General features: G+C 35.5%; 1 protein-coding gene across 2 annotated transcripts in view; it reads left to right on the plus strand.

Moving 5' to 3' along the window:
- Positions 1 to 12,954, plus strand: part of LOC107023087 (DExH-box ATP-dependent RNA helicase DExH14) — a 35,872-nt gene that overhangs the window by 3,691 nt on the left and 19,227 nt on the right. For both annotated transcript variants that reach the window (XM_015223635.2, XM_015223636.2), the window contains exons 8-27: positions 2,985 to 3,101; positions 3,225 to 3,284; positions 3,371 to 3,442; positions 3,521 to 3,637; positions 3,761 to 3,922; positions 4,441 to 4,506; positions 4,649 to 4,801; positions 4,881 to 4,964; positions 6,629 to 6,703; positions 6,796 to 6,927; positions 7,014 to 7,079; positions 8,307 to 8,372; positions 8,474 to 8,596; positions 9,090 to 9,239; positions 10,134 to 10,346; positions 11,346 to 11,501; positions 11,584 to 11,808; positions 11,888 to 11,989; positions 12,068 to 12,148; positions 12,512 to 12,592. In XM_015223635.2, coding sequence (XP_015079121.1) covers positions 2,985 to 3,101; positions 3,225 to 3,284; positions 3,371 to 3,442; positions 3,521 to 3,637; positions 3,761 to 3,922; positions 4,441 to 4,506; positions 4,649 to 4,801; positions 4,881 to 4,964; positions 6,629 to 6,703; positions 6,796 to 6,927; positions 7,014 to 7,079; positions 8,307 to 8,372; positions 8,474 to 8,596; positions 9,090 to 9,239; positions 10,134 to 10,346; positions 11,346 to 11,501; positions 11,584 to 11,808; positions 11,888 to 11,989; positions 12,068 to 12,148; positions 12,512 to 12,592 — 2,301 coding nt within the window. The remainder of the gene's footprint in view (positions 1 to 2,984; positions 3,102 to 3,224; positions 3,285 to 3,370; positions 3,443 to 3,520; positions 3,638 to 3,760; positions 3,923 to 4,440; positions 4,507 to 4,648; positions 4,802 to 4,880; positions 4,965 to 6,628; positions 6,704 to 6,795; positions 6,928 to 7,013; positions 7,080 to 8,306; positions 8,373 to 8,473; positions 8,597 to 9,089; positions 9,240 to 10,133; positions 10,347 to 11,345; positions 11,502 to 11,583; positions 11,809 to 11,887; positions 11,990 to 12,067; positions 12,149 to 12,511; positions 12,593 to 12,954) is intronic.

The following is a 12,954-nucleotide window of genomic DNA, read 5'->3' on the forward strand; positions in this document are numbered from 1 at the left end:
TAACACCATGGAAACAGTCTCAGAGCAATTACCTCACTGCGAAAGAACCAGAGCAATGTGTAGCACACATTCCTCCGATGGTTGCCCCCAGGTCCTGAGATAATGACATGTTCACACTTCTCTGAATATAAGTACACTTACGACATAGCACCTGAGATAAGCAAAGACTCATACACATAATAGTGAACAAAATTTTAAATTAACATTACCAGTTTGTTTTTTATTTGGACCAACTTAAAATGGGAATCCTTCAAACAAACAAATAAATCACTTTAGAAAGATTCTTTTTTTTTAATGATAACATTACAGTTGAATGCAAAAAAAATGCATGTCCTTTGTCTCTCCTTTTTCTCGAGAATAATACAGAAATATCTTTGACATTTTTTTTTGAACATTAACAAGGAAAGTTTCTGGTTACACCATCATAGGAAGTGGTTTTCCAATTATCAAAACAATTACAATCAGATTCCACCAATTTACTAGATCATAGTTGGAATCCAACTTNGTTTTTTTTGTAGTGGACATGGTTATGAAAATTAATTATCTGGGAGGTAGAGTTTGGTTTGAACGAAGTGTTGCTAGAGTTTGTCGCAAAACCTGTTTGTATAGTAATTGTCAAACTGCTTCGGTCCTTCCCTGCATTCAATATTTGATGCTAGCAGCACTTTATCTTTCCACATATAAAAATGAAAATGTACATGAATAGATGAGATGGTCAATTTCCTTTGTTCTTTTCACATGTAGCTAGTGTACCAAGATACATATTACTGGGGTTGTGCTTCTCATCCATTGCTTGCTGTGTGCTATTCTTTATTAAATTTTTGTGATATTTGTTCAAAATATACTTGATGCTCGAATATGCTTTCTAATGGACGATACATCTGTAAATCCTGCTTACCTGACTCTCTATCTTGGTACTGAAGACAATCCAAAGCTCGTCTATTTTCTAGAGCAGTCATCAATTCTTGTGTTTAGTACTGAATCTAAACAAGAAATGTAAAACTCATTTGTACTATGCTATTGTGGTAGTAGTTTGGCTGGAATGGAGTTCTGTACTTTTTTGGATTAGTATGGCACAGCCTGCATACTGTGGTTTTATGGAATAATACAGGATGTAATTTTCTCTTTCTAGATTCTCGTAATTTCTATTTTTGTCACTGTTAAGCATGTAAACGATAATGTATTGTTTCTTTGCACAAAAAGTGCAGAAAAGGATCTTAACATTTGATGACCTTGCAACTTTCCTCCTGTTTTCGATCTTACTCTTCGACTACAGTATCCACTATTGTTTTAGGTTAGCACAAAGAAGACGATGTCCCTTAATTCTGCTGTGAACTTCAGTGTAGGAGCTAATGGTCTAATCTTCATGATGTTTCTTACATATGAACGGCAAGTCCTACAATTCATTTTCTCCATTATGTGATGCTAGGATTGCATCTCCAGCTACATATGATTTCAAGAAGCTACAATAGTTAATGGAGATCATGTTATTTAGGGTAGCATCCATGGTTATCTAGGCTTGAGCTTGGCCGTTTGAGTTGTGGAGCGTTTACATCTTGCTTGAATGTTTAATTATGGGGCTTGGACTGTTGAATTTTCATACTAGACACATGTTTAGGACATTTGCTTTTGGAGGTGGTTATTCTTTGATAATTGTTCTGGGTATATCCTCTTTTACTTAAATTGTAGATTTGTTAAGGTTGGCACTGGTGAGTTAAAGGAAAGGTAGAGGTAAGCCGAAGAAGTATTGGGTAGAGGTGATTAGACAGGTCATGAAGCATTTTCAGCTTACCAAGCTTACCAAGGGTACGTAGTGTAGCGTCATCTCGCTTTCCTGTAGGATAGGCTTGGTGGTAGTTTGGTGCACCTTACCTGTTTCTCCTTTCATATCAGTAGTATTTACTACTACAGTATTTCTGTAGTTTATTGTCCCTTGATTTCTGCTACTACTTGTTGTTTCTTGTTCTTCTAGTATTGTATTATTTCTTGTTTCTTGTGCTTCTAGTATTGTGTTATTTATTGTTGTTACTGTTCCTTTTCCCTGAATGCTATGTAATGCTTTCTCTATTATTTTGTTATGTCTTCTTTACCTATGTATATTTTTTTCATACTGCTTCGATATGCATTACTTGGGCCAAAGGTCTTTTGGAAGCAACCTCTCTGCCTTCACACGGTAGAAGTAAGGTTTGTGTAAGTTCTACCCTCTCTAGACTCCACCTACCTGCGGGGTTACTCTAGGTATGTTGATGTAGAATAGTATTTTGCCAATCAGTGCTTAATTTACTATTTTGTCCATTATGTCAACTTCAACTTGGAAGTAGGGAGTTTGAAGTCGAACAACTTGTTTGCGGAGTATTTTGAAATAATAATTTTCACTCTTCTAAATTTCAATTGTTTCTCAGAGTAAAAATTCATGTATAGACACAACTCAGCATCAAACAAATATCTGTAGGCTTCTTTTTATCATTGATATGATGAAATCGCATAAAACTCGTCCACCTAATTCCTTTGGTAGACTGACGAAGATACTAGAATGCACTGTTCTTTTGCTGTATTCTCATGTCATCTTTTTGCATGACTGGCAATTTCATCCTCCTCTTTGTAGTCTCTCTCTCTCCAATAAAACATAATTTCTACGGAATTCAAACTTAATCTTTTTATTGATCTAGTATATGCTATGCTCTTTATGTTATATTCAGTCTAATATACTCTTTTCATTCTAGTTATAGCTTTGGTCAGTTAAGGAGTAGTCTCTGATCCCTTATTTTCTTTGAAGAACCCTCACCCATGATGTTTTTTTTTATAGAGGATTGAGTGTCTTTGGGAAGAAACACATTTTCTTATAATATTGGAATTTCTGTCTCCACATTTTTGCTGTTTCTCAAGTGACAATGTTAAGAGTGCTTTTCTGATGGATCTTCGTTGGTTTCATTAAAACTTGCTTAATTTAACTGATGGTTTTGCTTCCTTGTTTTTCTTCTCAGATTGATATTAAGGAGCTAGACGACTTTGCGCAAGCAGCTTTTCATGGCTACAAGAGTCTCAATCGTATTCAGAGCAGAATTTACCATACTACGTACAATAGCAACGAAAACATACTAGTGAGTAACTTTTTCCTTTGGTAGTGTATGTTAATACCCTTTTTTCTGTTATAATGTATACTATTTTCCTGTGGAAATAAATTTTGATCCGTCTTTGATAGTTTTTATTTCATTTATTACCAGGTGTGTGCCCCCACTGGGGCTGGGAAAACAAACATAGCTATGATTGCTATTCTACATGAGGTGTGCTCTATTTTTCTTTTAGAGCATGTTCGATGCTGGGACTATTAGCACTTTGATGAAGTTATGTAACCTTCTTCTCTTTGCAGATCCAACATCACTTTAGAGATGGTTACTTGCATAAGGATGAATTCAAGATAATCTATGTTGCTCCTATGAAGGTGTAGGTCGAGAGTTGTGTACTTGTGTCCTCCAATTTATTTAACGTAATTGGTAATATAAGTTGATTTCTTCTTTAGGCATTAGCTGCAGAGGTCACATCAACTTTCAGTCACCGATTGTCTCCACTTAATGTAACTGTGAGGGAACTTACTGGAGACATGCAGCTTTCTAAGAATGAGCTTGAGGAAACACAGGTTCTGTCAAACTTCAGTTCTTAATAAGTTGCTGATTATTTATTTATTGTTTTTCTGTTTGGATTTTGGCCTAGTTGACTAGTCGGTTGATTGGCTTGATGGTGTCTGGTTATATTTTTTCAGATGATAGTGACAACACCTGAAAAGTGGGATGTTATTACTCGGAAAAGCAGTGACATGTCGCTCTCAATGCTGGTGAAGCTACTTATCATTGATGAAGTCCATTTGCTAAATGATGATAGAGGCCCTGTGATAGAAGCATTAGTAGCCCGTACACTTCGTCAGGTTAGCAAATGATGTTATACTTGTTCTAGTGTCTACTGTATAAATTTCAGTTTTCTTTTATATGATGATGTTGCCTCTGTGCACTAATTGCTGCCGCTGTCCTCTGCTACTGTTCCACTTCTCCAGTAAAGGCCTAAAATTGCAAGATATAAAGCATGTTTTATTTTTTGTAAAGTAATAATTTTATTAAAATTTGGGATAATTGAAAGATGAAGCATGTTATTGGCATTTAGAACAGAATAATACAATGTTGGAAAAAGACATTTTAGGGCATTTCATTTTTAAAATCGAAGGAATATGAGATGCATTAAAGTTATGAAAATGCCGTGAGACAAAGGTTTAAGTCATGAAAGTGTAACATGGAAATATAAACTTCGCAGCAAAACATATTGACCAACTATGAGGGTTTAGGTTATGAACTTGATTGTGATATCATCTCATCCAGTGATAAGGTGGAGGTGACTCCATTTTCATGTGTACACAATTAGGTTTGACTTTGGTTTCTGGTGCTTTTACAGGTGGAATCCACACAGTCTATGATAAGGATAGTGGGCCTTTCAGCCACATTACCCAACTATTTGGAGGTTGGTTCTCGGTTTAAAATTTCCGTGTAGAATCACCTCCATGCTGGGCATTTGGGCTATACAGAGTGATGAGGCTCCAATATTTTGTTACATCCTTTAGATTCAGCTTTTTGTTCATGGTTATTCCTTCTGTGAAATCCAGGTTGCACAGTTTCTAAGGGTGAATTCAGAGACAGGCTTATTTTTCTTCGATTCGAGCTACCGTCCAGTACCTCTTGCACAGCAGTATATTGGTATTAGTGAGCATAACTTTTTAGCCCGGAATGAACTGCTTAATGAGATATGCTACAATAAGGCATCTTTCTCCAAAACCTTCCTCCTTTCTATTTTGCGGTCTCCCTATAAATTCCTGGTCTGACTCTTCACTTATGCAGGTTGTTGATTCCCTAAAACAAGGGCACCAGGCTATGGTTTTTGTCCATTCACGTAAAGACACAGTGAAAACTGCTGATAAGCTGGTAGGTTTTTTTCATCAGGCTATGGTTTAACTCACAGTTAATCATTTTACTTAATAGTTCCCACTATCCTTGTTGCATTTTGTTTGCCTTGCTTTCCTCTTAGTCCAACTCAATTTTCTTTACTTCACTTCAATTTACTCAAATCTTTCTCTTCAGTATTCATTACTTTCTGAATATTTTGTAAATCATTATCTGTATCTTCACTATTTATTCCTTATAAAATCTATGTTATAGTTGTTTAAATCAATAGAAAATTTCAAACTTGTCTAAAAGCAATCCATATTTCTGATCTTGCGCCTATTTTTATTTGACTTACAATTCCGTCCATCTCTATTGCATATCTTGTGTTTTTGATCATCATGTTTATATGATGGTTGGGTTTCATAGCTTCCGTAATATCTGCGCAATCTTTCCTTTATTTGATAGTGGCGGTTATTTTGATGATTCGACAAGGAACATGGAGATTCAGCATTCAAATCCTACTATGTCTTTCTGTATTATGAGCTTTAACTAGCATAATCTGTAACTTCATGCAGGACAAACCCACCCCCCTCTACAAAAGAACAACTAAAGCAATTAAAATTTAATAAAAATTGGTTTGGGTGGGGGGTTGGGTTATGCCTGCATTTTAGCCATTTCAGCCCCAGTAGCTTTTGACCCGCTCAAAAAAATCAGACCAACCCTCCCATTGAACAACTCTATTTGGAAAAGTATCTTTCTAGATGCTAACAGCATTTTGCCTAGTTCAAAGCAATGTTATTCTTGTCAAAGTAATAATCTTTGCTGTAAAAATACTGTTTCCGCGGGGCTTTTTCAGATTCTCGCACAGCCAACCCAGAGTTGTAGTCAACCTATGTCTTAATAAATCATGGATGTTCTGTGAAATTCTTCCTGTGGTTCTCTGCTAGAGATAGGTGATAAATGTTGGCTAAGTTTACATTTAGGACTCACAATGGTTTGTTAAAGACCTTGGGATTGGCTCATCTTTAGCTCACTGGTAACTAACAATTCAGGATCCTGCAGTCAAGAGAGGGTAATGGGGTTTGATAGAGTTGAAAATTCTAAAGAATGAAAAAGGAAGAGATGTCGCGAATGAATTGCTCGATTATTGCTTCAAGCATGTTGGAATTAATATACGGTGCTTTGTGTTTACAAGCTAATCCTATAAAGGAAAGGGAAGTATAGAAGTGATCCTAAAAAGAAAAGAAAGTAATTCATATTCTTATTTATACAATTATCGGGATTCTTAACCATTCCTATACACACATCAACTCAACAGCATGCCCGGTGTAATCCCACAAGTGGTTAAACTAGAAAGAGAGAAACAATAGGAGTTGTTTTTTTTTTAATTAAGAGAAACAATAGGAACTTTGAAAATGTGCAAAATAGTCTAGATGTTGTAAAATGAAATAATGTGCTTAGCTCTTTTTTATTTATGGTGCTAACACAGTTTATTAGCTCAAACAGAAGACATCTTTGATGTTCTAGATCGTTATAGGCTACATATATAGTTTTAAGCTTTGATAGATTGTCATACTTTTGAAGGGGAACTACACTTTTGGTTGTAGTATACTTGTGGATATTTAGAGTAATGTCACCAGTATCACAAAAAAAATATAGAACATTGCCTCCATGTTATGAACATTTCATATTCATATTAACAGGTTGAATTGTCTGGTAAAAGTACAGAGTCTGAGCTGTTCAAAAATGACGAGCATCCTCAATATGAGATTTTAAAGGCAAGCAAAATCTATTGTCCTTTAATTTAATATTCTCTTTACATCCTTATTGTGGCGTCTTTTTCTTAGGTCGTTCAATCTATGCATTTCAGAGGGAAGTTTTCAAGTCCAGAAATAAGGAGGTCGTTCAACTGTTCGAACATGGGATTGGCATTCATCATGCTGGAATGTTACGTGCTGACCGAAACCTAACAGAGAGACTTTTCTCTCAGGGACTTTTGAAGGTTTGTTTCTTTGCTTTTCGAGTTGTTCACTTACATTTTTCAACCTCTTTTTCCTTTTAATTTTAAAAACCCCTGCTTCATTCTAGGTCCTTGTTTGCACTGCAACTTTGGCATGGGGAGTCAATTTGCCTGCTCACACAGTTGTGATTAAGGTTTGTGGAATGCTTTAATAAATAAAATTTGAGGAAGCTTGAATAAGTTTTAATATATTCTGAGCATCTTGTTTTTCTTTTGACTTGACTGCCATGCATCCAAGCTTTAGATGAATAATTTGAGCTTTAGTCTGGTACCTGATTTGGGTGTGATTTAGATTCAGCTCAACTGGATCATTCTGCATTTAGTCACTGTAGAATAGTTCTCTAATATTAAGAATTGCTTGTATCTTTATTGCAATTCCATACATACGATTGCTGTTTAAGCTGAGCTTCTGATATCTAGCACAATGGAAGAAACACATTCCTAACCATATCTGGTGAAATAAATGAGCAGTTAGCTAGGATAACAAATACTAACTTGCTTACTTCTTTTTAGTGACTTTGTTGTAATAATTTGAAACTTTAGGGTTTCGATGTCTGGTTTTCTTGATCTTGTTTGCACTTTCTTTTTGTGTCCGGCTTTGTATGCTTTTAATCAGTGTTTAGCTTGGGCTTGGGAACTCGTCCAAGAGTTTTCGCCTTACCAGTTCAATTTGAAACTAGCAGATATAGTCTTGTTTTGATTTGATTGCATTCCTAACCTCCCATGTTTTTATCCTTACTTCATGCATGGTTCACCAAATAATAGGGTGATCTTGGGTGTTGAAAAAGGCCACCTTAATGTGCTTTCCTATCTTTATCATCAAAACAAGTTTCTCTTTTTGTTGTTGGATACTTTTCTAAACTGTTTTCGAACTGGTCAAAGGAAAGATGTTGTTGATTATTTGTTGATGATTCTGGTATGATATTGGTATTATGCTAACTGAAGTCAACCATACTATTAATTGCTTTCATTTGAATCATGTCTTATATGGACTTTGCATCTGATAGAACCCAACTCATGGAAGAAGTGTAATGCGACATTCTGGATTAACTATGCACTCCATTGAGAATGTTCTCCTTCAAAATTTCAAATCAAATGTTCCATTATGTGTTGGTCGCTAATTGTCTAAAATTTCACAGAAAACCTCTTGCTAAGAAAAGCTGATGGTCCTTGGTCCCTACTTTGGGCTGAAACATGTACTATATGTGTAATTTGGGTAGTAAACTTAGTTGAATGCAACTGTATTCATTGAAGCTATTCATATTGTTTGTAAGTTAGTTTGCAGCTTTTTTACATGACATTCTTTTGCATGATAAACCTTGTCATTTGGTGAGTAATGCTTTAGTATTTCATCTGTCCAGGGAACTCAAATATATGATCCAAAAGCTGGTGGATGGCGAGATCTGGGTATGCTGGATGTTATGCAGGTGAGACATAATCTTCTCCGTGCTGTTACTTTTATTCGGTTAGTAATGTTGATTGACACTCATATATTTGTGTTGTTGCGTAAAATGTTCTTCCCTGGTAGATCTTCGGACGTGCTGGAAGACCTCAGTTTGATAAAAGTGGTGAAGGCATTATAATCACTTCACATGACAAGTTGGCTTATTATTTACGGCTATTGACAAGTCAACTTCCTATAGAAAGTCAGGTAGAATTCATATTCTATGCCAATTTTAGACCTTTAGTTGTCTGTTTGTTTCCTATATGCAGGGCTGCAGATATTTGATTTTTCTGATACATTCCTCCTTTTAACTTTTTGGCAGAAGCATGGTTATGTACTTGTGTAAAAAAATTACTTGTTAAAAGATGCACGGTTATGTGAAAAGTTGAAGCTTTTCTATCATCCACAAGATTTTTTTGAAGCTCTCACATACAAATAGTAGATGCTACTCCTTTTACTTCTCCTGTAAAAAGTTAATAAGGTTTTTCATTTATGCCTTTCACTAATTGCTGTATATTTAAATGGTGTTCTGCTCATCTAAAATATCCTAGTCCCTGTGAACAGTATTTTATGTAACAGATCAGTTCCATTTGAAAAAATAGGGTACTGGAATTCACAGCTCCTTGCAATGTCTTATCTCTGTATTGAACATTCTTTTAATATTTTTTTCATGACTCTTTTTGAACTTGTTATCTTGCAGTTCATCAATTCCTTGAAAGATAATCTAAATGCTGAGGTGGTACTGGGTACTGTAACAAATGTCAAGGAAGCTTGTGCTTGGCTTGGTTACACATACCTTTTCATTAGGATGAAGATGAATCCTTTGGCCTATGGCATCGGATGGGATGAGGTATATTTTCATGCATCTTGATCGTACATCATCTTAAAATAAACTTCTGATTTACTTATATTGTTATCAGGGCATCGTAATCTATGTATTCCTTCACGTCCCTTCCAAATTTTTAAAAGTAAGTAATTAACAAGAAAACAATAAATTAATGGACCTTCAAAGACGTCGTGTTTATAAATCCTCTTAGGGTCTAGTGTATGAAAAGTCAATAGTTTATTTTGTACAAATCATGTGTTGTCCAGGTGCAAGGCCTTGCATTACATTCATTTAGTTCTTTGAACATAGAATAGTATGAAAGTTCTCTTCTTCAATTTTACTTCCTTGGGGATGGAAGGAGATGGGAGGGGTTGAATGCTTGGGAATGAAATTTCTGTGTAGGTGAATTTTATATACTCTATAAAGATAAATGGAATGATAGAATTTTAGACATGTGAATTTGTAAATTTTAGTCGAGGGTCAAATCCGAAACAACTTCTCTACCTCACTCAAGGTAGAGGTAAGGACTGTGTAAACCCCACCCCCTCACCCTCTTGTGGGATCACACTTGATATGTTTTCTTTTATAAGGTGGGATCACAGTGGGTATGTTGTTATTGGGAGCTTGATCGATGGATCTTTTTGTTTGAAGAAGTATCGCAGATGAACAATTCTTGCTTGACCGTTAGTAGATAGGTGATGCACCATTGGATGTCAAGATTACCCCTGAGGTTCTCATGTTGACATTTCTTGAATACAGCTGTTTGTCACTAGTGGCTTTTATAAGTGTGTTAATCTTATATGGTTAATATTTCAAGATAAAGTTGATTTGAGGTACTTGTTTTTGTAAGAGGTTGGGGGAAGCAGCTAACAATATTGCGTTCAAACTTAAGCTGATCCTCTCTTTTCTCTTTTGAAGGTCATGGCAGATCCATCATTAAGCTTAAAGCAAAGGGATCTTATAAGTGATGCTGCTCGTGCACTTGACAAAGCAAAAATGATGCGTTTTGATGAGAAAAGTGGGAACTTCTACTGCACTGAGCTTGGTCGTATTGCAAGCCACTTTTATATCCAGTATACTAGTGTTGAAACTTACAATGAAATGCTGTCACGGCATATGAATGAAAGCGAGGTATTTTGTTTTTCTTGCCATTTCTTTCACTTAATGAATCATGCAATTTGCTTTGTTCAGTTATGATTTTGTCATTTTTTGGTTTGTGATCCTATGTTAGCGAATATGGACTTGTCTAAAGGGTAAATGCTATCTACACCTTGTTATTAAGACCACTGCTTACTCTTTGTTTGTATAACAATTTCTCTGTACTGGAGAACTCTTACATCAACATATAGTTAATTTCTTGTATCTATTGTATTAAATGTGCTCAAAAAATTGGAATTAATGGTCTTCGAAGATAGAGGAGTTGAATATGAAAGCTGGACATAATTTTCGTTGGAACTCTGTCATTTATATTGATAAATTCTTGGGGACATTGGAGTAATTTTGATCCGGTTCTATTTTGGAAATGAGAAGGGAAATCATTCCCAAATTGATACGATAAAGCGCAGAAATATTTGAGGAATTTATTGTTCAATTAAGATACAGAACGTTGTTGCTTGTCAGATTGACAATGATCCTCTGTATCATTTCATGTGACACTTGTCCTTTTTCTTTTTTGGTTGTTCACATTTTTGCACATACTATTTACTAGTGTAAACCCATGCATCAGCACAATGTCAACTTAAATTAGTTGCAGTATCACATCTGATGGTGTTATTTATGTAAGAAAATTCATAATGAACTTGAATAATTAGAAGAGATTTTGTTCGAGGGCAATTTTCCTTAAAAGTAAGTGAAGTTCTTCTTAGTGTACTAAACAGTGACCTGTCTCCCGTAAATAGGACGGAAGCCATTGTTCATTTATCTCCATCTAAAGGATTGCTTTAGTAGTAGCCAACTATTTTAGTTTTTCATCTTCTATTTTATATGGTCCTCTTTGTTAAGTTTTTTAATTGTGTGTCACAAGATATTTACTTTTAATAGTCATGACTTCCATTCCTAGGTGTAACTAAGTTTTGCCGTCCGTTGTTTATCATTGTGCTCTCTGACATCTATTTTTTCACTGGCTATTAGTTGATAAATATGGTAGCTCATTCTTCTGAATTCGAAAATATTGTTGTCCGAGATGAGGAGCAAAATGAGCTTGAGATGTTGGCTCGCACATATTGTCCATTGGAAGTCAAGGGTGGTCCATCTAACAAACATGGAAAAGTTTCAATTCTTATTCAGGTATTGCGTAACTCTTTGTCCATTAAATACTGTGTGGCTTCTTAACATATAATGTTTTAACAATGTTGATTGTATCTTGCAGCTTTACATCTCTCGAGGATCAATTGACACGTTTTCGCTGATCTCTGATGCTGCTTATATAAGTGCAAGCTTGGCTCGTATTATGCGAGCTCTTTTTGAGATTTGTCTGCGTAGAGGGTGGTGTGAGATGTCTTCTCTAATGTTAGACTATTGCAAGGCTGTGGATCGCAAAATATGGCCCCATCAACATCCTCTTAGACAGTTTGATAAGGACATTTCTTCAGAAGTTTGTTCTCTATAAATAACTTCTGTTAAATAAAATTTTCAACTAGTTTATGCGTGTTAACTGAGAACTGGTGTTTCAGATATTGAGGAAACTTGAAGAAAGGGAGGCAGATTTGGATCATTTACACGAGATGCAAGAGAAAGATATCGGAGTTTTGATTCGTTATGGACCTGGTGGAAAGGTAGATTGTTTTTTACAGGTTTTTGGTTCGAGGTATTTCCTGCGACTTTCAGTTAAAGAAATGTTTTTGAAATTCCAGGTTGTTAAGCAATGTCTCGGATATTTCCCATCAGTCCTGTTGACAGCTACAGTCAGTCCAATCACTAGAACGGTTCTGAAGGTGAGTACATTTCTGCACTTGATTTTTCCCACTTATTCTATCTGAAATTTATTTCCTTTGTACCAATTTAACTTCCAATTGTATTCACTTTACTAAAAGAAACTTCTCTGCCACGTTTTAGTTTTTGTCAATACCATATAAGCAATAGGGTAACATTGTACCTAAGCTGTGTAAATTCTTCAATACTAAAAGAACTCCTACCTTTTGGGCAACTTCTACTTGTGCAACTTTACTATTAACACCTGCTGTCACTGACGGGTCCAAGAAGAAAGACTCGCAATGAGATAGAGGAATCATCTATCATTTCCTTTTGTTTTTATCAAATGCAAAGAGAGATATTGCCATGAAGCTCCTTTATTATAGGTGGATTTGGTCATAGCTCCACAGTTTGTTTGGAAGGATCGAATTCATGGCACTGCGTTGCGCTGGTGGATTCTGGTTGAGGTACAAACTTGTTCATTTGTATTGTGCTTTGATGTACATAGGTGTTTATCAATTTGCGATACAGTTTAGAATCTTTCCTCTTAAATTGACATGGTTATCAAAATGACTTTCTGTAGCTTTGAACATGCTTGTTTTTAACAGTATAACAATAATAATATTAATCAAATATCATATTGTTTATGGAATTTGGCCTATGCTCATCTGCGAGGTGTCTTACCTTGTTTACCTTTCTTTTTTATTGCATTGGTTTGAACAGTCGATTATTCAAGCTTTCTTCTTAGTTTTAGTCATCTCCCCAGGAGTTCCAAATGGGGTTCAAATAAGTAACTGTCATCTCCCCAGGAGTTCCAGTTTAACAGTAA

This window comes from Solanum pennellii, chromosome 6 (genome assembly GCF_001406875.1).
Source record: "Solanum pennellii chromosome 6, SPENNV200".
Lineage (NCBI taxonomy): Eukaryota > Viridiplantae > Streptophyta > Magnoliopsida > Solanales > Solanaceae > Solanum > Solanum pennellii.